Below are 22714 nucleotides of genomic sequence, written 5' to 3'. Positions count from 1 at the left end.
AAAATGGATTTGGCTTGTTTAATTGTCATGAAATTTGATCAAAATATCTACATTGACCTGTTGACAAAAAAAAATATTTCAAGGCATTTGAACCACACAATTTACAGAAATCATTCCAAATACACTTTTCTTTAAGTGATATACATTATATCCTTTCTGAACTCTATTAAATGGTACTTATAGTACAACGAAAAATGAAGATCTCGTTTAGTGTTGACCTGATTTATTGGCGTATAATACGACCAAAGTCAAATCAATCAATGTAAATGATGTTCGGAACAAATCAGCCTCTGTAGATTGGTTTCTGTAGATTGTTCATGATTTGACTTTCCGTTTAGTGATTATAATATACATATTTCTCCGACATGCATATACGATTCTGTCATCTTTTTAATATCCCACAAGACATTTCCAATTAATATGGAGATATAGTATTCTTTACAGGCTTATATCCGAAAGCTCTAATATAAAGATGGAAATGTGTAGTACTCACGGCCTACTTAGACATATAAAGATCATGTTCATATACAATCTTTAAACAAATAAATTACTTTTTTACAACCTATTACAAATATCTATGAAATTAGAGATGTGTCACAGCACCAAGCAAGAACTTCTTACACCATATCACAATTTTCGAAACATTACTGTACAAGTACCTACATCATATACATATATCATATTACCAAGGTAACACATCCCTACCATTCACCGCGAAAACACATTTGAACAAATACCTCATTATATTAGGATTTCTAAATACTCCAGCCAAATGTCTGTTTATCTGTATATAAGCACTTACCTGAAGAATGCCACATTGAATTTCGTAGAATATAAACTTGTAATCCTGAAAAAATATAATAAACTCTAATGATTTTGTCAAAAAATACATAGTTCTCATTGTAATCTAAGTTTTTTTCCCTATAATCCAAAATAAATGTGTTTTGTTTCAACCGGAATCAGTAAAAAAAAATCAAAAAGAATTTAACATTCGGTCAAGTATAAAGTAAGATTGTGTTGATGGTATTTTTATTTCTTAGTGATAGTTAAAATCTTTTCTGACTTGGCTCCAAATCGTATGTTATCCAAGATTTATACGCTTTGAGTAACTACTGAAGCAGGATTAACTTATCCTTCCGGCACATTTTAGATCACACACGTCTTTCATGGAGTTCAAGTTGAGCGGTCTTCGGTTTTATGGGTAGTGTTTTGAAGATTCGTGTAGAGTAAGACCTTGTGTTTCGTTCGTTTTTCTTTTCGTAATGGTTTTGTGAGGTTTTCTTCGACTTTTGATTCGTGATTTTTGATTGTTCTAAAGGTATCTTTAGATCTTCTTTTTTGTCCATAGAATTAGCAAATTATTATTAAAATGACTAACAAGAATTTATTAAACACTACACATACATTATTTATATTGACCAAGGATTTGTTACTCTGATTGTTATACTTTATTTCCATAGAACATAGGATATCATTTGGTCATTTGTGGAGAGTTGTCTCATTAGCAATCATACCACATCTTTTTTTTTTTTATAATCAGTCGATTTGCTTTTATAATATTACACATGCATAACATCACGTAAGGTCGACATTATACTAGGATTTTTAACCCAAAAACAATTATCAGTACGTTGTGTAGGACAATGTTAGAAGGAAAATTAACATTGCCACAAGAGACTCCTTCTCTATATTAACGATGCAATTTTCATTGCTATTGAAGTAATGTCCATCTTCGCTAGTTAAGGGTTACAATCGTAACCCTTGGCTAGCGAAGATGAGTAATTTCCTGCTAAAAGCTATATATGATATCTTACAAAATATCATACTATAATTTTATGCAATTTAAAAAGTAACATTCATTCAACATTTCAAAGACGATATATGTAGATCATTTTCGATCGCGTAAGGAATTTCTCGAAATTTAATTCTAAAATTGTGTTGCTGTTTCGAGAGAAATGTTTAATTGCATATGCTTTTCGCCTTTCCGGAACGATTAGCATGAAACAGCATTTAACTCTAAAACGGAATCAATCTGCGGTTGATCTGTTTTATATAGATTGCAAAGTAACAACATTGAAATGTACCTGTATAATTCAGTGCTCGGTTGTTGTTTGTCGTATTTATTCTTCGTTAATTAAAAATTTAAATCAGGCCCTGTGTTTTTTTTTCATTTAAATTGTGCCACATTTTTCTTGTGGATATATTTAATTTGATAGAATAATTATGGTTGGATCGGCTTTTTGATTATTTCCTCGCCTATAAAAGGAAGGATTTTTACATTTATCTAAAATATTTTATTGTAAACCTTACGAAAAGATATTGCTACTTATAAAGATAATGAGATGTGGTAAAATTGCCAATGAGTCAACTTTTTAACAGAGACCAAATAACATATATACGAGGATATGTGGTAATAGTGCCAATCCGACTGGCCATGCAAGGGCTATTTAGCCAACCAAGGTCGTTAAAAACTTCCATCGTCAACTTTGTCAATGAGACAATTATCTACAAGATATCAAATAAAGCAGATGTCATTGCATGAAGATAAGAAGATGTACTTGATTGCCAACGAGACAACTATCCACTAGAGACCAAATGACAATTAATCGAAATACATTTTGCATTCATGTATATCATCATAAATTGTAGATAAACCTTACATAAAGTTAACATGTATAAAGGTCCTAAAAAGCATAAAATGTCAATATATGTGTTTGTTTACCAAAGAATAAATTTCATGCCATGCGTTCTAACGAAATAATTGAATTATCTGATGTATATTTGCACATTTTTGCTATAACAGTGGATGCACAAATCAAATGAAACCTTATAATTAAATTATCGACCCATAGTCATCTCATCAACCTCTTAATCAAGAATTGATATTAAAATCAAAAACTTTTAGACTCAAATATTATGTTGTCGTGCCGACAAAAAAGATCAATATATTTAATTGTGCAATGGTAACCATGGTTTAAGGCAAAATTGAAAACCTACAAAGCTGCATATATGGATATCATATTATGTCGTGAGACATGGTAAAAATTGAACATGAAAAAGACATTTAATAAGCTTTTATATCTCCAATTTCAAATATAATAGGGATTTGGCAAAGTATGAATATCGCGTTTGGGTTCTCCTATAAAAAAAAACCCAAACTGTTTGAACTTTAGTTCCTATCATCCAACAAAAAATTTCATATGGAGTTTTTCTTTTTTACTGATGCTATCCTTAAGTTCAACTATAGCTGATAGACTATCACTTTCCACACTCCTTGACTCCATAAACGTAAATGTGAAACTACTATCCTCCTTTCCCATCATATCTCATCCTATCCAATCCCATCATTCTTGCAAACGTTAATCAAAAACCTATTTGCCTGAACACATGTACTGTTGGTCTGAACACATGCACTGTTGGTCTGAACACATGTACTGTTGGCCTGAACACATATACTGTTGGCCTGAACACATGTACTGTTGGCTCGAACATATGTACTGTTGGTCTGAACACATATACTGTTGGCCTGAACACATATACTGTTGGCCTGAACACATGTACTGTTGTTCTGAATACAAGTACTGTTGGCATGAACACATGTACTGTTGGTCTGAACACATATACTGTTGGCCTGAACACATGTACTATTGGTCTGAACACATGTTCTGTTGGCCTGAACACATGTACTGTTGGCCTAAACACATGTTCTGTTGGCCTGAACACATGTACTGTTGTTCTGAATACAAGTACTGTTGGCATGAACACATGTACTGTTGGTCTGAACACATATACTGTTGGCCTGAACACATGTACTATTGGTCTGAACACATGTTCTGTTGGCCTGAACACATGTACTGTTGGCCTAAACACATGTTCTGTTGGCCTGAACACATGTACTGTTTGTCCGAACACAAGTACTGTTATTCTTAACACATGTCAGTTGGTCTGAACACAAGTACTGTTGGTCTGCAGAAATGAATCGTAGGTCTTAACTATAGTATCTTTTTTTTAATTGCCTGCTTTTACTTAATGTTTTACATTAATTCATCACGCGGAGGGATCAAAATATGGATAGTTAGACAATCAATTCAAAATCGGATTAGAAATAAAATCGGAGCTTTTATACTTTTTCATTAACACTACAGTAAGAAACAAACCTCATTATTTTGTATTCCTTTACAGAAATTGGAGAAGTTTGGATGCAAATTGAAGGAATAAAACACTCAAACACTGACCAGATGTTTAATGTGATACAAGGAAATCATTCCCGTATTATTACCAAGTTAGTGTAAAGAAATGTATTTGTTATTCCCAAGCCTTTGATTAGAAGTATTCTGAAATTTTATTTGTGGTAGTATATAACCGTAAGCTTCTGCTTTTATCGTAAGGGAATTAGTATTGAACTGTTTCTTTGATTCTCATAACAAAATTATATATTTATACGCAACAAAATGTCTACTGCTTTACAAGTTTATGTTGCACTATAATTTTTTTCATTTCTCATGGGAATACATTTTTGCATTTTCTCAGAAATTAAATCTTATTTTATCAAAAGTTTAAATGTATAATAGGATATCTATAACAAAACTTTCCTCCAAGGATGGCAGTAATTTGACTGCCTCCGAAGGTCTGAAACACAAGGAAATTATACTGTCAGAACCGTCAAGGGAGTCTATAATGCGACATTGAATGTTGTTACATATATGGGCAAAGTTACACGTTAAAGTATTATGTAAAAAATAAATTACCAAAATAAACTTCAAATAATTATTCGGAAATTGTTTGTGACGTCAATGGAATATGCAAAATATATGTTGTTGCTAGAGGTAATAACTTGATTTAGACAATGTGTTTATTAACTCCGTCACATCTTTAGGTGCATGTTCCAACTGCAAACAAGAAATCCCGGAACCTCTACTGTGGAGGTTGTGGTTAGTTGCTGTCTATAATTGTTTATTTTTTAATGTTATTCCTTGATTCTCTTGCATTGTTTTACATTTGTTATCTGGAGGTTTTTATAGGTTTTTAAACTAAACGGTACACGTTTTTTCATTTTTTAAGGTTTTGTTTATAACATTGTAAAAAATTAATTAAAAAAAAAGAAAATAACTCCTTCATACATTTTGTTTATCCACAGCGCTAATTGGACCAAAAAAGTGTTAAAAGTAATAGCCCAATCCATATCAGATTAACTTGAAATGGATGTGAAATAGGAAGGATTGTTTGGAAATTGTGTAAAGTTATAAAACTGATAGCAATGTGTGGTTCGGACTCTTATTGTCTGGTTTCGTATCACGCAAAAATCAGACTGATATTCGAAGCAATGTGTGGCCAATTCTTTTATATAAGACATAGTTCAGTACGATTACAAATTGTAAAATTTATCCGTACAAATGGATATGTGTCCAAAGGAAAAACCATATACAGCTACAGTTAATGTCAATGTGGTGAATAGTGTAACATTGTCCAAAACCCTAGTATAAATTCTATGTACTCTTTCATGTTTTTTTGGCTTGTTAATGTGGACTAAGAAATGCATGACTTAAACATACCTTCAGTTCTTGTATCACAGGCACTGGCAGTCTGTCATGAGTTCCTAAACAATTGGCAAGACTGGCAAAAATAGGTTCGGAAGCAAACGCCAGGCTATTACTACAATTAGAAACAAAATAGGTTCTGAAGCAAACGCCAGGCTATCACTACAATTAGAAACAAAAATAAGCTCTGAAGCAAACGCCAGGCTATCACTACAATTAGATACAAGACGAAGTAATACTAAAGCATTGTTATAGATAATGATCAACAGAAAAACACTGATTCAGTTCATTTTCATATTTTGTTTAACTTATATAACCTTTTTTTAATTGGACAATTTCCGTTTCACAGGAGTTAAACAAATAACTTTATACGTGATGTCATTCACTCCTGGGGGTCGTAGGTTCGAACCCATGTCTGAAATTTGTGTTTACAAGTGTCGTACAATTGAGAGGTTTAGCGTTATAAAACCAGGTTCAATCCCACATTTTCCACATTTGAAAATTGCTGTACCAAGTCAGGAATATGACATTTGTTGTCCATTCGTTTGATGTGTTTTATCATTTGATTTTTCCATTTGATTAGGAATTTCCGTTTTGAATTTTCCTCGGAGTTTTTGTGATTTTACTTTTTGCTGCTTCTACGCTAAATATGCAGCATATGTATCGGAAACCAAGACTGGTTGACTGGGAGCCAGAATAATGTCTTCATGAGGACTTATTTCTAGTTGTAGCTGAAAACCGACTAAGCGTGTCGGTCTAGTACAGAGCAAGGTTAATATTCATATAGCATCCACATGTTGTCCTTCTGAATATGTGTTTAGATTGCCACTAAATATTTACAGCTCAATCATCAGCTGTAGTATTCTCATAAATTATTGGCAGTATCCCCAAATCTTTGTGTCCTTATATATGATAATCTCAGTTAGCTCTAATGTTGTCGTTTGTACTGACGTAGAAGAAAGGTGAGCTGTAAGGGAGACAACATTATGTTTTTTCCCAAATACGCTTTTGCCATAAAACCAGGTTCAAGTCACCATTTTTCTTGAGGTAGCAATACACAATTCAGATTGTTAGTTTCGCATTTTAGCCCCGTTGGATATTTTTACATAAAAGACAAACCCAAGCTAAAAGTATGTAAAGATTAAGAATATTTAAAATTGTTGCTATGAACGTGGTTTTAATGGGAAGGTATGATTCAAGAGAAGAGATTGGACCATGTTTTGTTCATGTTGAAGTGTAAATTTCGGGTTCATGTTCATGTATATTCCAGTAGTGACTCTGAAATTATATGAGAATTTGTTGACTGTTGTGGTAAGATGTGAATTTAGCAAGAACTTTGAAAGTTAATTTGTGTGAAATTGAGACAAAAGACTCTCACTTTTTTCATTTTTTGGGAAGGCTATATATTAGTGTTGAAAAATGTATGTCTGATAACTATTGAAATTGGTTTTACCTTTTTTGTAAGTGATTTGAAATCTGCTAAGAAATAGGATTCTAAATATGTATACATGTTTGGGTATTAATGTTAAAATGGCAATATCCATCTCAAAATGCCTGTCCATAATCCTGCAAATAGAGACCCAATTTCAGCTTCAAATGCTAACTGTTTATTGGTACCTTAAATGTCCTGTACCAAATCAGGAATATGGCAACTGTTATCAAATAGTTCGGGTTTTTTTTGTATGTAGCATTGACGTTTGTTTTTGTTGCACATCAGTGTTCTTCTGTTAATTTCATCTTGTAGTTGATGTGTTTCCCTCGGTTTTAGTCTGTTATCCGGATTTGTTTTCTCTCAATCAATTTAATACTAGTGTTGCCCATATTTTGCCAAAAAATATATTGATACAGTATTAGAACGTATAATATATTTTTGTCAACTTAAGAAGTTTGACCCCCTCCTACTGTTCAGTCTACTCCCACGCCAATATATTGTCGTATGGTTTCTAAATATTACTATTTCGTGTCGTGTGATGTTTCGTGTAATGCGGTGTTTCGTGTGATGTAGGGTTTCGTGTGATGTAGGGTTTCTATATAAATCTATCAACAATAACGTTGCATGATGCAGTGAATTATTGAGATGCATTATTTGTTGCCACTCCTTAAATACTAAATAATTGTATAATAACATGTTACATCCTTGTTCATTGATAATGTTAATGGTACCATTCTAAAATAAAATACAATTGCCATTATTAGAATTAATCAATAACTTTGAACGGTTGTTAACTTGTTTTACAAGAAACTGAATGGGGTTGAATTAAATATTTTTCAGATTTACTTACTAAGGTTGATACAAGGTGAAACTTTGATAAAATATTGAGTCTACAATGAATTGAAGTACTATGAGAAACTTACATACTTTGAAATATAACATTACAAGAATATACATTATTTCTAATAGATTGGTCTCATGGTGAGGAACAGCATGTAGATTTGTAAACAAAAACACTTTTTGGTTATTTTTTAAAAAAATGTCTTGTTTTGAGATCTTTGAATATACATATGGCCATAGGATAATGCTACATAAACCATTGAGTAATTTAATGTTTGAAGAGGGCAGCTGAATTTAAGCTACACGTTGAAACCTTCATTTTATGAAAATTGGTATTGATTTTATTCCTACAAAGGCATAGTGACCATGAATACGCAGAAAAGGATTCAAATGTATTCTCTTTGCTGTTTTTACAAGCATGTAAGGTTTCACAATTTTAAAACTATTTGGTGAATAACGAAAATTGCGGATAAAATGAGGAAAATAAATTTGTGGAATTTCACCTTCAGTGTCAAATGGCCAGTTTGGTAAAATTGAATATTTTTAAAATTATAATAATTCCTGTAATATTGTTTTTGTTGATATTCCTTAATTTTTCATTAACCATTATTTCCTATGACAACTACTAAACCTAACATGCTTATAAATAAAAGTAGAGGATACATTTGAGTCCGCCTCGGCTTATTCCTAGTCAGCCTTTGTTCGCTCTAATATCCTCGTAAGAGATACACGAACTTATTGATTTTTCCAGTAAAGTGTTGTAATACGAGTCTGATATTTCACATTGACAGGATGTTACCCTTAAATTGATACAGATAGCATGATGGTACTTAAGGTAGCATTACTTTATAACGCTTCTGTAATCAGCTGAGTATAAGAGTCCATTTCAATAAGATTATCAACACAATTTATTTTTAATCTTAGGATCCGTCTATTTATAGTCTTTGATTGAGCAGGTGGTTAAATGAAATGATCAATATGCAATCATCAACCTTCAACATGAGCAGCTCAGTGTAATCTTAATCACGTGTCTGAGCTGTGTTAATATCGCTAATTATCTCATTTATTTTAATGCCCTCTTATATATTCACATTCCCATGGAATTGGACGATAAGATACAAAGTGAAAACTGCAAAGAAGCCATATCCGAATGGACATTAAGAAGAAGCCATATCCGAATGAAAACTGAAAAAAATGAAACCAAATGATATGAATATAAATATATATCTATAACCAAGAATAAGATTTGTTGAGAATGATATATAATATTTAAGAGTCACCTCATAACAAGTTAGTAAAATGGCTTTGTAGGAAAACATGCATGAGTATATGTATTTACAAACACATATTGTGTAAAATGACGAAAGACGGGCTTTATAAAGTACCACACTTATGAGTGTATGCCTTTATGTAATAAATAACACCGTTTACATACTCCAACAACCATGTCTAACTTAAGTGTATGATACTGCAAAACATTCCAGAGCTTAAACTTGAGTTAACGTAGGCCTTATTACTATTTGATGTGTTATGTTTATCATGTGTTAAGTATACATAAAAAAAAGGTATTCTAGAAAGTTCTGATATTGGTTTCATTGAGTTATATTATACTAGAACAATTACAAATATTACGATATTATACTAGAACAATTACAAATATTACGATATTATACTAGAATAAATAGAGAATATCATATGGCTTTTTCAATATCGCATCCGTATCAATCCGAGACACCAATATAATCCCCAGAGCTCTGCTCGAGGGATTATATTGGTTGAGGGTTGATACGGTGTGTGATATTGAAAAAGCCATATCATATACACTTTATTGATTTTATTATATACATTTACCTCAAGTAGATGTTTTTTATGTGACATGACGTCATACAGATAAGGAGATTATAGGTTTGACATGACGTCATACTGATTAGGGATTTGATAAAGCTGTTGCAACATTGACTGCAATCGAGGACGTGACGTCATACAGATTAAAGGTGTGATAAAGCTTTTGCAACCGTGCTGATATCGATATCATCACGGGTGGCTGATACAGCACGCTTGCCATTGATTGTATTACACATACAATTTATCTGTGTTTACTACTAAGTATATAACAATTACAACTATTACTATGTTGCACTTTAACCAAAAGTACTTTAGTAAAACTATAAAAGGAAGAAACATAATTCCATTTCTTGGAATCTAATTGCAGAGAGCTTTAAATGAATGCAATAAAATACGTCGGATACGTCTCTTAGGCGCAGAAAAATCCGGAAATAATGTGTGTTCAGTCAGAAAATCGTTTCCATTAGGTAACTTAACAGTTGTTGCTGAGAAACAGAACTGCTGTTTGTAGTATGGTATTGTGTTTAAGAATCGTGTTTATCATTAACAATAGGATTGTCTGTGTTTCTTTTATTATTTCCTTCCTTTTTTTTGAATTTTATCTTGTACTTTACACATCAAAGGAAAATGTTCTGTTCTAACTGCAAGCTTGTACACTCTTTGGTCTTTGTTATTAATTATCTTTAACTGTCTAATACAGTGCATGATTTATTCTGTATCACACACAGATAAACCATAAATACATCAAAAGAACAATAACAAATATTAAATTCAGATGGAATCACAATAAAAGAAATAGCTGACAATAAAACAAGAATATTCGAAGGAAGTTAACCAAATGGTGTGTACAAAAAGAAAATTTTTAAATCATAAAATTAATTGCATAAAAAGATTTCTAGATAGCCAGTAGTTGTACATAGGAGTGCCACCTTTACTTTTTCTACTTTATTTTATTACAAAAGTCCATTGATTACTCTTTTGAGAATTGTTATCACCAAATAATCAAAGAAGATGGCACTTTGAATAGTCTGATTTAACACTAACAGTAAAATATTACTTGAATATTTCAAAAAGCTATGTTTCAGATCTGGTAATTGGAAATGTTAGTTTTGGTGTGAAAATGACTTTCTTCGTTAAAGATGAGAGATAGGAACACTATTAATTCAATAGTGTTTAACAAAAAATCTACAGATAGAGGCACAATCGTTTGGTGTTTCAGAAGAATTCAAGAGTTCGCGAAGGTGGATAGATTGAAGTGCTTCTTCGTCTGATTATATTTGTATGAAATAAAGATTTTTGATGATTATCATGCGACGTGGTAAGTTAGTGCAAAATAGCTTAGCAGCATACATATGTTTTTTTTTTTTTTAGAAAAACGAAGATGTGGTATGAGTGTCAATGATACAACTCTCCATCCAAGTCGCAGTGTTTAAAAGTAAACCATTATAGATTAAAGTATGGATACGGATCATTAACTTACACTGAACAGCAAGCCAATAAGGGCCCAAAAATAACAGTGCAGAACAATTCCTACAGGAAAAACAACGCCGGGTATAATCTATATCAAAAACAAGAAACCAGAACCAGTTATGAACCACATAAGTGTTTATCGTTCTTTTCTCCTGAAACAATGTGGAATAAAATAAGACTTACCCACACTCTTCTAATGGATGAATTATGTTTAATATTCTAGGATGTTTTATTCTTTCTAGATGCTGTACTTCTTTCCGAAGAATTTCCGATACTGTCTCTTTCCGTCTTGGCTTGTGAAGTTTATCTGCGATCTTCTTTTCAAATAGGAACACTGATGCCTCCTGAAAAACAAAAGAGTAATTATTGAAAAAAGAAAGGGACAAGCAGATAATATAAATATCGTGTATGTGTTGTTTCTTTGACGTTACAATAGTTCATTGTTTCATACATTTTAAATAAGTCAAGTCAGCAAACACACAATAATCATCGTAGTCGCTATATAAAACATATACAGAAAAAATCCAAAGCGTGAACTATAGAAATACATTAGCAATTAGAAAATTAGAACTATCGCTTTGTGGGCGATGTTATTGTTATTGGTTTTGGTAGGCGGCTTACTTATGTAGTAATTGCGCCTTAAATTCATATAAAATAAATATTATGTATATATATTTTCAGTCCTTAATGAATTTATTTTTAGTATTACGTTTTGGCTTTGTGGGTGGATAATTTTTTATTTTTTTTAATTTTTAATTTGATTACCTTATTTTTAGGGTCAGATTTTACTTAACAGCTTAAATATTTAAAAACAAATAGCAATACTTGTAGATCAGTTCCGCATATATGTATGCAATCACTGCCTACAACTCATGCCAGTGAGTTTAAAGAACTAGTTTCGCCTGCCCATAGCTCAGAATTTGAATTGTTAATAGTAGGTCACCTGATGTTGTATACAGTATATGGTTAACATACGGGTAAGCTTAGAAGTAAAATCACTTTGTTTTAAGTGCCTTGTCGCCTCTTATTCAATTACGTTATTTTCAGCAAGTAAAGAGAGTCATATATGATAATTGTTTTCCGGCCAAGGAAAAAATATATTCCGCCTGACTGTCGCGTTACTGTATTACTTAGTCACTGAATATTTTACACACAACCAATTGATCGGTTGAGGCGCTTAATATTCTGTTAGGAGAAACCGTAATAGACCCAAATTATTAGATTAGAGATGTGATTTTTAAGGTTTAATTTCTTTTCCATTAGCAAGCTGTGTTTCCAGGGAGCGAGATCAGATACTCTATAGACTTTCAAATTAGTTCCTATCTTAGTAAATAAGCTTAACAAACGACTATTGATCTTTAACAGCAGTGTCACAGTATATATAGTGTTGTTGTGACTTGTAGACTGATCATACATTGTAGCATATTTGATCTTGTCACGCAAACTCTGACCCTGATTAATAGCCAGATATATATCTTTATTTAAAATTCTGAGAATAACATATTGCTAGATAGCTTGCTCAACTACACACAAGCACTCTCTAAATTATGTATAAGAAAACGGACACATAGATGAAATATGTGCAGACTTTTTTCACACCAAAATATGTCTTTATATCATTGTTTTTGTTTATTCTAAGGCTCCCTGGCAATCGGAGTGATAAAAAAAAACGTTTGTGGTGACACATTGGTTGGACGCTTTAATTATTAAAAAATATTAAGGTACACATGCCAATCATATTTCTCGCCAATTATGGAAGGCACTAAAAACTCGTCTATTAAAAGGGCATTCATTTGCTGTTAATATCATGTTTATTATTTTAACCAAAATTTTCATATTTTCTTTACAACATACTAAAACGTATATCGAAATTCCAAAAGAAACAAATAACAATGCGTTGGCTTTCTACGAGGTTTCTGCATTTCGTACGTATTATAGACCAAGCGCCATCGTATTGTCCATCGAGATTAACTCCGAAGTCTTCCATCGGGTTAGCACGTGCAATAGGGTTTTTTGGTCCTTTTTTGTTATTGATCTATTTGATTTTATGTTATGTACATGTAAAATGTAAAATCACAAAAAATACTGAACTCCGCCCTTGATTCACTTTTCAATGTTGACATTTTTATCTTTGAATGTAAACGGAATTAGATCAGTTGAATTATTGCAATAATACACCAGCGATGTTTTAGCTTTGTTTGACGATATTGTACCAAACTCACTGTCATTAGTAAAATATTATATTCTATAATTTGCTTTAATTTATGGATGTTTGAAACAAAAAACTAAATTATATGTTTCTGTTTGTCTAATTCGTGCCATTATGAATTTAAACAAACACATCAGTTGTAGTGAAGGAAATAGCCTTTGCGAGGAAATTATCAACAACAACATGAAATTGGCGAATTAGCACGGCAGATACCATGTGTAGTTTTATACTTCATGCATTTAGAAATTTTCTGAGGTAAACTGCTATGAAGAATATATTCATTGTCGTCTTCAAGCAGTGAATGTCGAGACAACGTCCTCACATATTTCAGTTTAAGCTGGTACAATTTCCTTATAATCGTTATTATAGATGTAGACAACATCGTCAAAGATAAGCCTAGACAACTTCCTCATAAACTCAAATTATATGACACAAAGAGTAACTAAAAATATATTCTTTTATTATGATTTCTAATTTCTGAATTAAAATAAATCTTCAATAAAACCGAAATTGTAATGATATTTTATATTAAAACAATGACAACACAAAATCACCATCAATTTAACTTTATGATCGAAGATAGATACATCTAAAATTTGTGAGGGTTAAGTAAACTTTGCCCAGTATTAGCTACACATTTGGCTTTTAAGTTATATAAGCGAGGCTTTAGAAGTTAGTTTGATAACTTTGGCATATGAAAATATATTTCCTGATTTTTACATTTCAAATAAGATACCCGAAATGTGTTACAAATACCGTACGCATAGGACTATAGCGTCAATCTAGTAGTAAGTCCTACAGAAATCAAAGTTAAATATTTGGTTTAATGGAATAAGATACACGATACCAGGTTTAGAAATAACATAATTGTGCTTATTTAAACTGAATATAGTATTCTTATTTAGACCTTTGCACATAGACATAAATGAAGGCAGCAGTAGTATATCGGTAACTCCAGTAATAAATCGATTTAGAGAAAAATAATATGGGTAACAAACTAAAACCGAGGGTAAAACGCAACTATAAAAACAAAACGCACAATGTTCTTTTGCAATTCACTTAACATGTCAGATAAAAAAAAAAAAAAAAAAAAAGGCAACAGTAGTATACCGCTGTTCGAAAGTCATAAATAATGTTTTTCATTCTACTAGTTTTTATCATGCTGATAGGCTGGTAGAAACTAGTTTTATTGCACTGAACGATAAATTAGTAATTTTCAGTCTTTTAGTTAATTTTCAGACTAGTCAACTGTGGAAAATAAGGTCTGTTCACACACTATTCAGACTGTTCAGTAGTCCCAGAACATCATACTGACTCGTCTGAAAATAAGGTCTGTTCACACACTATTCAGACTGTTCAGTAGTGTACCAGAACATCATACTGACCACGTGATACTGACTCGCCTGAAAACCAATTAAACAGTATTGACTGCAAGCGACAATTCAATCAGTACTAAATTTACCATAGTCTGGAAATTGACTGAATGACCAAACAAGTTATTGTTCATATTTTTAGGATTATATTAGGTGACCGTTTCAGAGTAATATTCATTTACAAGTCTAAGAGTACTAGACACAAGGAAACGTAAAGTGGAACATAAAGTTGGTCAGATAAAAATTTTGAATTCCTACGCAGATATTTGAACAACTTATTCTCATCTTCGAAATTTGTTGTTAGTTTATGTTATAATTTTAAGTACCTTTTTTGTTCAATAACACGACCTTTTCTCACTTTCCGGCTTGGTACTATTTTTAAACCATGTGCACTCACTTTGAAATTAAATGGTGTTCATTTAATATTTTCTTTTTTTTTTTTTTTTTACAAAAAGACAGATTTTCAAACGCAAATTATTAAAGAGATATCTAGACAAACAGTGGTTGGCGTCTGTTGATGTAGGTCATACGTGTGTCTCGTTTTTATATAGATTAGACAGTTGGTTTTCCCGTTTGAATGGTTTTACACTAGTAATTTTTAGGGCCCTTTATAGCTTGTTGTTCGGTTTGATCCAAGGCTCCGTATTGAAGCCCGTACCTTGACCTATAATGGTTTACTTTTATTAATTGTTACTTGGATAGAGAGTTATCTCATTGGCACTCATGCCACATCTTCCTATATTTATATATAGTATAAAACAGTCTGTAGAAAATTGTGGAATAACCCTGGTAACCCTGGTTTAACTGCGACGAGCAATTTCAGACAACATACAAGCATCAGTTTTAAACATGTGATACAATTCTATTAAAGGCAACAATAGTTTACCGATTCTCCAATCTCATAAACCTTTTCAGAATATAAATATATCAAACTTTGAAAGTAAAAACCAAAACCGGTAGTAATCACTTTAACTCCCAAAGGTACCTTCAAAGGTACACAAAGTGAAAACAAAAACCCGTTTGATGAATGTCTGTACCAAGTCAGGAATGTGACAGTTGTTGTCCTTTCGTTTGATGTGTTTTATCATTTGATTTTGCCGTTTGATAAGGGACTTTCATTTGGAATTTTCCTCGGAGTTCAGTACTTTTGTGATATTACTTTTTAGTTTCACTTTGATACAGTATTTCCAAGAACTCACCGAATTATTTATTCTTGGATGACATGACACCCTTAATATCAAGTGACAATTATTCTTATTTTAATATTAATTTTCTTGTATGTTGTTTTTTTAATAATAAGTCAGATATCAAACGCAAATTATTGAAAAGACACCTAGACATGAAGTCTACAACAATTAACAGGTGTCTATAGAAGATATCTATACTAGAGTCGAACTGATTTGATAAAGGACTGAGACAGTTAATGAATGCATCCATTCCACTCTTCAGAAAAGCTTGGAATATGATTCCATTCATAATTTATCAATATAGTTAAACATGACTGTTACCTTATGTTGTGACTGGTTTACACCAAAAATAGTTCAAAGAAAGGTTCTAGACGTTGATGATGAGATTCAGTCTAGACCGTGTCTTTATCGGTGATAATTATTGTATTCCCTTTTATATTCTGAGAATTGTCGAAATGATGAGTACTATTTGGGTTAATAGCAGACAAAGATTGAAATTGTAGATTAAATCGATATAAACTTTTGATACAGATAAGATATACTTAGCTCTCCGTTAACATCATTTAAATAAAAGTGAGAATTAATAAAATAAGGGGATGACCGTTTAATATTTTGTGGGGAAGGGAGGCTTACATTTTAAAAAGAATAGGTTTGCCTTGTAATATCTAGAAAATTAATTTGCCCAAGACAGGATGAAAATGCAGGTCAATGCATGAATATTGTTTGCACACTTTTTTGGATTTTAAATTCTCAATGCTCCTCAACTTCGCACTTGCTTGGCTGTATAAATATTTTGACATGAGCGTCACTGATGAGTCTTATGTAGACGAAACGCGCGTCTGGCGTACTAAATTATAATCCTGGTACCTTTAATAACTATCAAAAAGACATATTTTACCAATCATTAAAAAGACAAGCCAATACGTTTCAGATATAACAGAAAAAAAAACACAAGTCGAAAAACAATTGACTAAATCAAATTGAATAAAAGATATTTTCGTCATTTTTTTTAATTCTGATTAACACATTAAATATTTGAAAAATGAAAAAAGTTGATTATATCTCTTATATACACATTTGTACCGAATCAATATTACTCATCATCCTCCTAAAATTGGTCATCAGCAATACACAAATTTCAACTATATGTAGAGCCACATGAAATCCTTACATGTGTAGTGTTAAGGAATATACAAATAAAGCGTATGACAAATACCCAATAAGAAATAATAAAGAATATATATACAAAATAGAAAATTTAAGTAGAGGAAGTATTTTTGCTTTGAACAATCTTGATAAAGGGTACATCCGAAACAACAACATTCGATAAACTTGTTTTTTGATTGCAGACTTCACGATACATACGTCTACTGGTGGATTAGTAGTTATCGAAATTGAAACCAGCAGAAATATTCATACTAATAGAAATAATGTGTAGGATGGAATTCAAGAAGAAAGAAACCTAACTACACAAAACCCAAAAATTCTATAGATCAACATGCGACTGACCGGTGTTTATACTAAATGTGGAGCACTAGGTTGCCCGTGTCTATGAAAGTTGCGAATAAATTAGACGGAGAAGATCTGCCACCATTCTATAAATAACAAATCGAAAATATGAAATAAGAAAACTATTGGTGGTGTTCATGACTTAGTACACTGAGGGTGAAACACAACAAATAGAAGATAACAGACTTATAATTTGATATGAGAGTGGCGCATTTGTCTACAAAAGACATCAAAATTTGGTAAATACTTAAAATGCTATATTAACAATGTATTTAAATGTTCTATATAAAAAATTGGGAGAAGTATAACGATCACCTATAAGACAACTTTCAAATTTATTTGAGAAAGGAAATGGGGAATGTGTCAAAGCGACAACAACCCGACCATAGAGCAGACAACAGCCGAAGGCCACCAATGGGTCTTCAATGTAGCGAGAAACTCCCGCACCCGGAGGCGTCATTCAGCTGGCCCCTAAACAAATATATGCTAGTTCGGTGATAATGAACACCATACTAATTTCCAAATTGTACACAAGAAACTAAAATCAAAATTAATACAAGACTAACAAAGGCCAAAGGATCCTGACTTGGGACAGGCACAAAATTGCGGCAGGGTTAAACATGTTTATGAGATCTCAACCCCACTCCCCCTACACCTCTAGCCAATGTAGAAAAGTATGTCTTAAGTGGACGTGATCCCATAGAAGACACCATACGCAGCTCACCATACGTCATTCAACAATGAGCGAATCCATTCCGTACATACAGCAATAAAAGGCCCTGACATTACAAAATGTAAAACAATTCAATCGAGAATACTGCATTCCCTTTCAGTATAACATCTAATTATTGGTTTTATCAGCTGAATGAACCGAATTAGATATGATGACTATAAGATAATATTCAATAGAGTCCTCATTGTGTGATATTCCATGGGGAAAGATTTGATCAGAGTTACTACATTATCTGTTGATGGCTTGTGAGAAATGTAATAATAAGTGGATAATACATATTGCATAATTTCACGATTAGTCAATTGAACGACAATAATTAGAAAACAAATATATTTCTTATCTAGCGATTCGGATATTGCGATATTTTGTTTTCGAATTAAAATAATAATATCCAGTACAGAGGTAAACATAATATTGGTAATTGATTTATGGTGATGCATCTCGTCCATGATTTAATGCCATTAAGTTATGATTAACTTCTAAAAATATTTGGTCTCTCTTTGAATAATTTTTAAGGGATACATATTGAACAAACAATAACTTGTCTAGTATCCTTACGAAATCTTTTACTGAGGAAAATATTAAGAAATGTCATGAAAAAAAACCCTGACGAAGTTCCATACTATCTATTTAAACAGTCGTATTGTAGACATAAGAATACAGCATTGTCAACTCCTACAAAACAAATACTTATATGGCTCAGTGCTAATTTATAAACAAAATTATACCTTTTCCGATGAAATATTTTGTTTTAAGATTTGGGTCTTAAAAGTGCACATTAGGTGAGTAGCAAATATATGTATAGAATGACTGTCATTTATTGTCGTCTTCTGAAACATTTCGAAATCTCATAAATCCATGTTTACTCTACAAATGACTGAGTGAAAATATCAAAGGCAATGTTATTGCATAATTCAAAATAAAGGGCAGGCACGTCTGGAATAGTGTTTGTCAGTTAAGCTCGAAATCAAAAATATATAAAGGCAATATATAGTTTTTAACAATTAACAGAACGAAAAACATCCTATCGCTATAAAACCGTTCATTTTTTTCTACATTAGAAAATGCATGTTCCAAGTCAGGAATATGACATTTGTTGTTCATTTGTTTGTTGTGTTTGAGAATTCGAATTAGGAATTTCATTTTTTATTTCCATTTAGAATTTTCCTCGGAGTTCGATATTTTTGTTATTTTACTTTTTACAAGTTAGCTATTCACCACGAAGACATTTATGTTGACTAATTAGAATTTTTTTGATAATTCTGACCCACCAGGAAATAATATGTTTACTTCCAATTGAAATAAACTAAACTGATTCCAATTAAGTCAGTGAATTAAGACAGAGCAAGTTATCACCAATGACTGATGATTGTAAAATCTGAGGAGAATGTGTCTAAAATCAATTGTAACACGTAATCAGATGATAGATCGAACCAGCATAGCATGTAGATAATCAATTTACTATCTCAACACTAAGTCTTAGGTCAATCTAAAATAGTAATTTCTTTTAAGAACTTTTTATAACACAATCTAGCAAATGTCATTTAAGTAGAATTTAACAATAGGAGTGACAATTATCTTTGCCTCAACTTCCGGTTTGACGTGAGAATTAAATACAAGAATATATAGGATTTACACAAAACATACAGGAAATCTGAGCTTTAATTAAAAGTTTATTAAACGCAAAAGTAACGATTGGAGGGATAGGTGGTTAATATCTTCCATTTTATTGCATTTCTATTACATAATGAACGATTACGGTTAAGACTGTAGGGATTATGTAGACATATTAGGTGCTAGTTGATTTTCTAAGCAAATTAGTATACTCTATTTGATGGCCGTAATGTCTCGGTGAGGTTTCTCAATACTTTATTTTATTCAAACAAATAGAAATCTTTAATATAAATACAGCATTGAAAAAGTGTAACATTGGACATTTAAAGTATCAAATATAAAACCTAAAATGTATTTGTCATATCATACGTAAGTCGTAAAGAATCCGTTATCAGATAATGCTTATAATTGGATTATAGCTCATTAACATTTTGTAACAGGTTCATAGTTTTGTTCATCAGATGCGCGTTTCGAGTTAAAACATTTGGTAGGCCGAATCGAATATGAAGCTGTATAGCTGTAAATTCCGAATATTTCGAAAGGTGCTATAAACGACTAAAGTATATGCTATGCTTTAGGGTAGTCAACTTTTATATACACAAATTTACTCGTCAAAGTATAACCTAACATGTTTTATCGGGAAACATTTGTTACAAGTCAGTAATTTGGCAGTTGCTTTTCACTTGTTCCGTTGATTGATATAGCGTTTGAAATTAGTCAGTTTGTATGATCTTCCCCCTTTTTGCCTTGAAGTTCAGTCTTTTTTGTTATGTTTTTGTTATTTCAAGTAAAAACAAAAAATGCGACGTCTGGGCTGGTGATACTATCGTGGACGAACTTTCACTAGCAGTAGCATTCACCATGTAGTTGCAAAAAACGTCAAAGATATCAGGTTTTAAAGTTTATATACCAAATGCGCTCGAAGAATAAAAACAAAATTGTAGGCAAAATCAAATTCGAAATTGTCAATAGTAAATAAATATAAAAAAAATGTGAAAAAGTGCGCCATACAAAAACGGTGAGTCAAGCTATAACAAATGATAGAAAACAGTACAACACTTAAATATCAGGCAAATTAAACAATTGATAAAACTTGGTGAAAAACATAAATGAATAAGTTATATTATATCAATATCTTTTGTTATTGTTTGAGATGAATAATGATAAACGTTGGAACCACACTGGCAATGAAATTTTTATCGTCATATAATCATTTACCAAGGGATAATAATATCATATATAGCATAACGATAAAAGCAAAAAACCAAGACAACACAGTGATTTATGATAAAAAAAAAAAAGATTCGAAACCGAATAAGACACAAAAGTAGTATTCTAATTTTGATAACTCGTAAATCGATTTATCTTATAAAAAATAAATCTTGATTAGGTTTTACCTAATGTTTTACAATAAAATGTTTTATTGTTGTTTTGATTTACAAAAACGTTGTTGTCATGCTGTATACATTTGTTCACACAACTTGTACTATCCTATCATTTAATTAAGGAAATGATTTATAGTGGACCTACAATAAAATCGGAGTAAATAGCATAATATTTAAACGGTGCAAGACCAAATGCGTCAACAGGTTAGGCATTATTTACCATATATGCATCACATACCATGTGGACCCACCGCAGTCAAAATGTCACACTAGGGAAATCTAACTTTTGGTAACTTATAGATCAGAAAATTGTTATGTTATCTAAAGATCTATGGTGAGTTGAGATATAAACCTTATGTTACCTTAGCTGTATTTGGCAAAATCTCTCGGAATTTTTGGCCTTACTGTTTTTAGACTTCGTACTGTTTTGGGCTTTATAACTTATTTGATTTGATCGTCACTGATGAGTCTTTTGTTTACGAAACACGAGTCTGGCGTACAAAACAAAATGTTAATCCTGGTATCTACGATAGATTAATATACATATCGTATCAGTTACAATATTCCTGATCTTACGTGGTGTCGACTTCAGTCGTTTCTCATCATAACCCTGTTCGGAGAATACACCTATTAATGAAGGCTTTATACCGTGAACATGTTCGGATATAACGTTGTTTTTTTTTAGATATGTAGATGATATAACAAGGGACAGAGAGTATAAGACTGCTGAGATTTAGAAGCGGACAATTGGAAAGCTGAAATCGTTTCGTTTATCACAGATCCTTGTGTGGAGTTGACCATCTATGCATATATCAAGAAATAGAACCAGATATGAAATAGACATTCTTGTTTTGTTTAACTTTAATATCAAATTCTTTTAGATATATGATACGTGGGTCATATATTTGCAGAACATCATATAATCCAAACCAAACAGTAAAACGCAATCTTATTATTGCATCTTGAAAATATGTGATAAATAACCTTTGGTGTTATTAATTACAAGCAATTTGTTAAATTGAATTTCTATAAGCTAATATTTTGATTATCGACAATTTTGTTACGATGTGAATAAAGGTCAAGCAGAGGCACTACCAAATATTAACCTGCATATCAATTTTAACCCCAATTCCCTCAAGAAAAAATGACCTTAAACGATTTTGGCTGGTCAATTTGGTTCGTGTTTCGTACTTGGTGTTTTAACCATCATCATCAAATACACTACACATCAGAACGGAAGCAATTACAAAAATTATTAAATTAGATTATAAAACAATGTAGTACTTTTGATTTATTCGCAGAACCAAGTTTTGAAAATGTTAAATCATAGTTACATCTCGTGGTCAATTTATTTGGCAATCGTCAATGGCAGTCAACAGGGTTTATAATGAACAACAATTGTTCGACCTTGTTAGTCAAATGCGTTTTGTAAAAATATACTTTTCCCTTTTTTGGTCTTTGGGGAGGAAAAATTGTGCTGTGTTAAGACCCCTCTACCAAGAAATTTGTTTAACATGCACACGCATAAATATTGCGGTTTTTATCCATCGCAATCATTAGTTTGAACGTTGTTTTCAACT

The 22714-nt window shown here is 31.8% G+C and overlaps 1 protein-coding gene across 4 annotated transcripts in view; it reads right to left on the bottom strand.

Moving 5' to 3' along the window:
• LOC139505388 (SCY1-like protein 2) overlaps positions 1-22714 on the bottom strand; it is an 82287-nt gene that overhangs the window by 41219 nt on the left and 18354 nt on the right. For all 4 annotated transcript variants that reach the window (XM_071295007.1, XM_071295011.1, XM_071295012.1 and 1 more), the window contains exons 2-4: positions 11308-11468; positions 5553-5652; positions 803-847 (exon numbers count right to left, since the gene is read on the bottom strand). In XM_071295007.1, coding sequence (XP_071151108.1) covers positions 803-847; positions 5553-5652; positions 11308-11468 — 306 coding nt within the window. The remainder of the gene's footprint in view (positions 1-802; positions 848-5552; positions 5653-11307; positions 11469-22714) is intronic.

The sequence above is a fragment of the Mytilus edulis genome, chromosome 1 (assembly GCF_963676685.1).
Source record: "Mytilus edulis chromosome 1, xbMytEdul2.2, whole genome shotgun sequence".
Taxonomy (NCBI): Eukaryota; Metazoa; Mollusca; class Bivalvia; order Mytilida; family Mytilidae; genus Mytilus; species Mytilus edulis.
The sequence above is the reverse complement of the archived record's forward strand: the minus strand, read 5'-3'. Positions and strand labels throughout refer to the sequence as shown.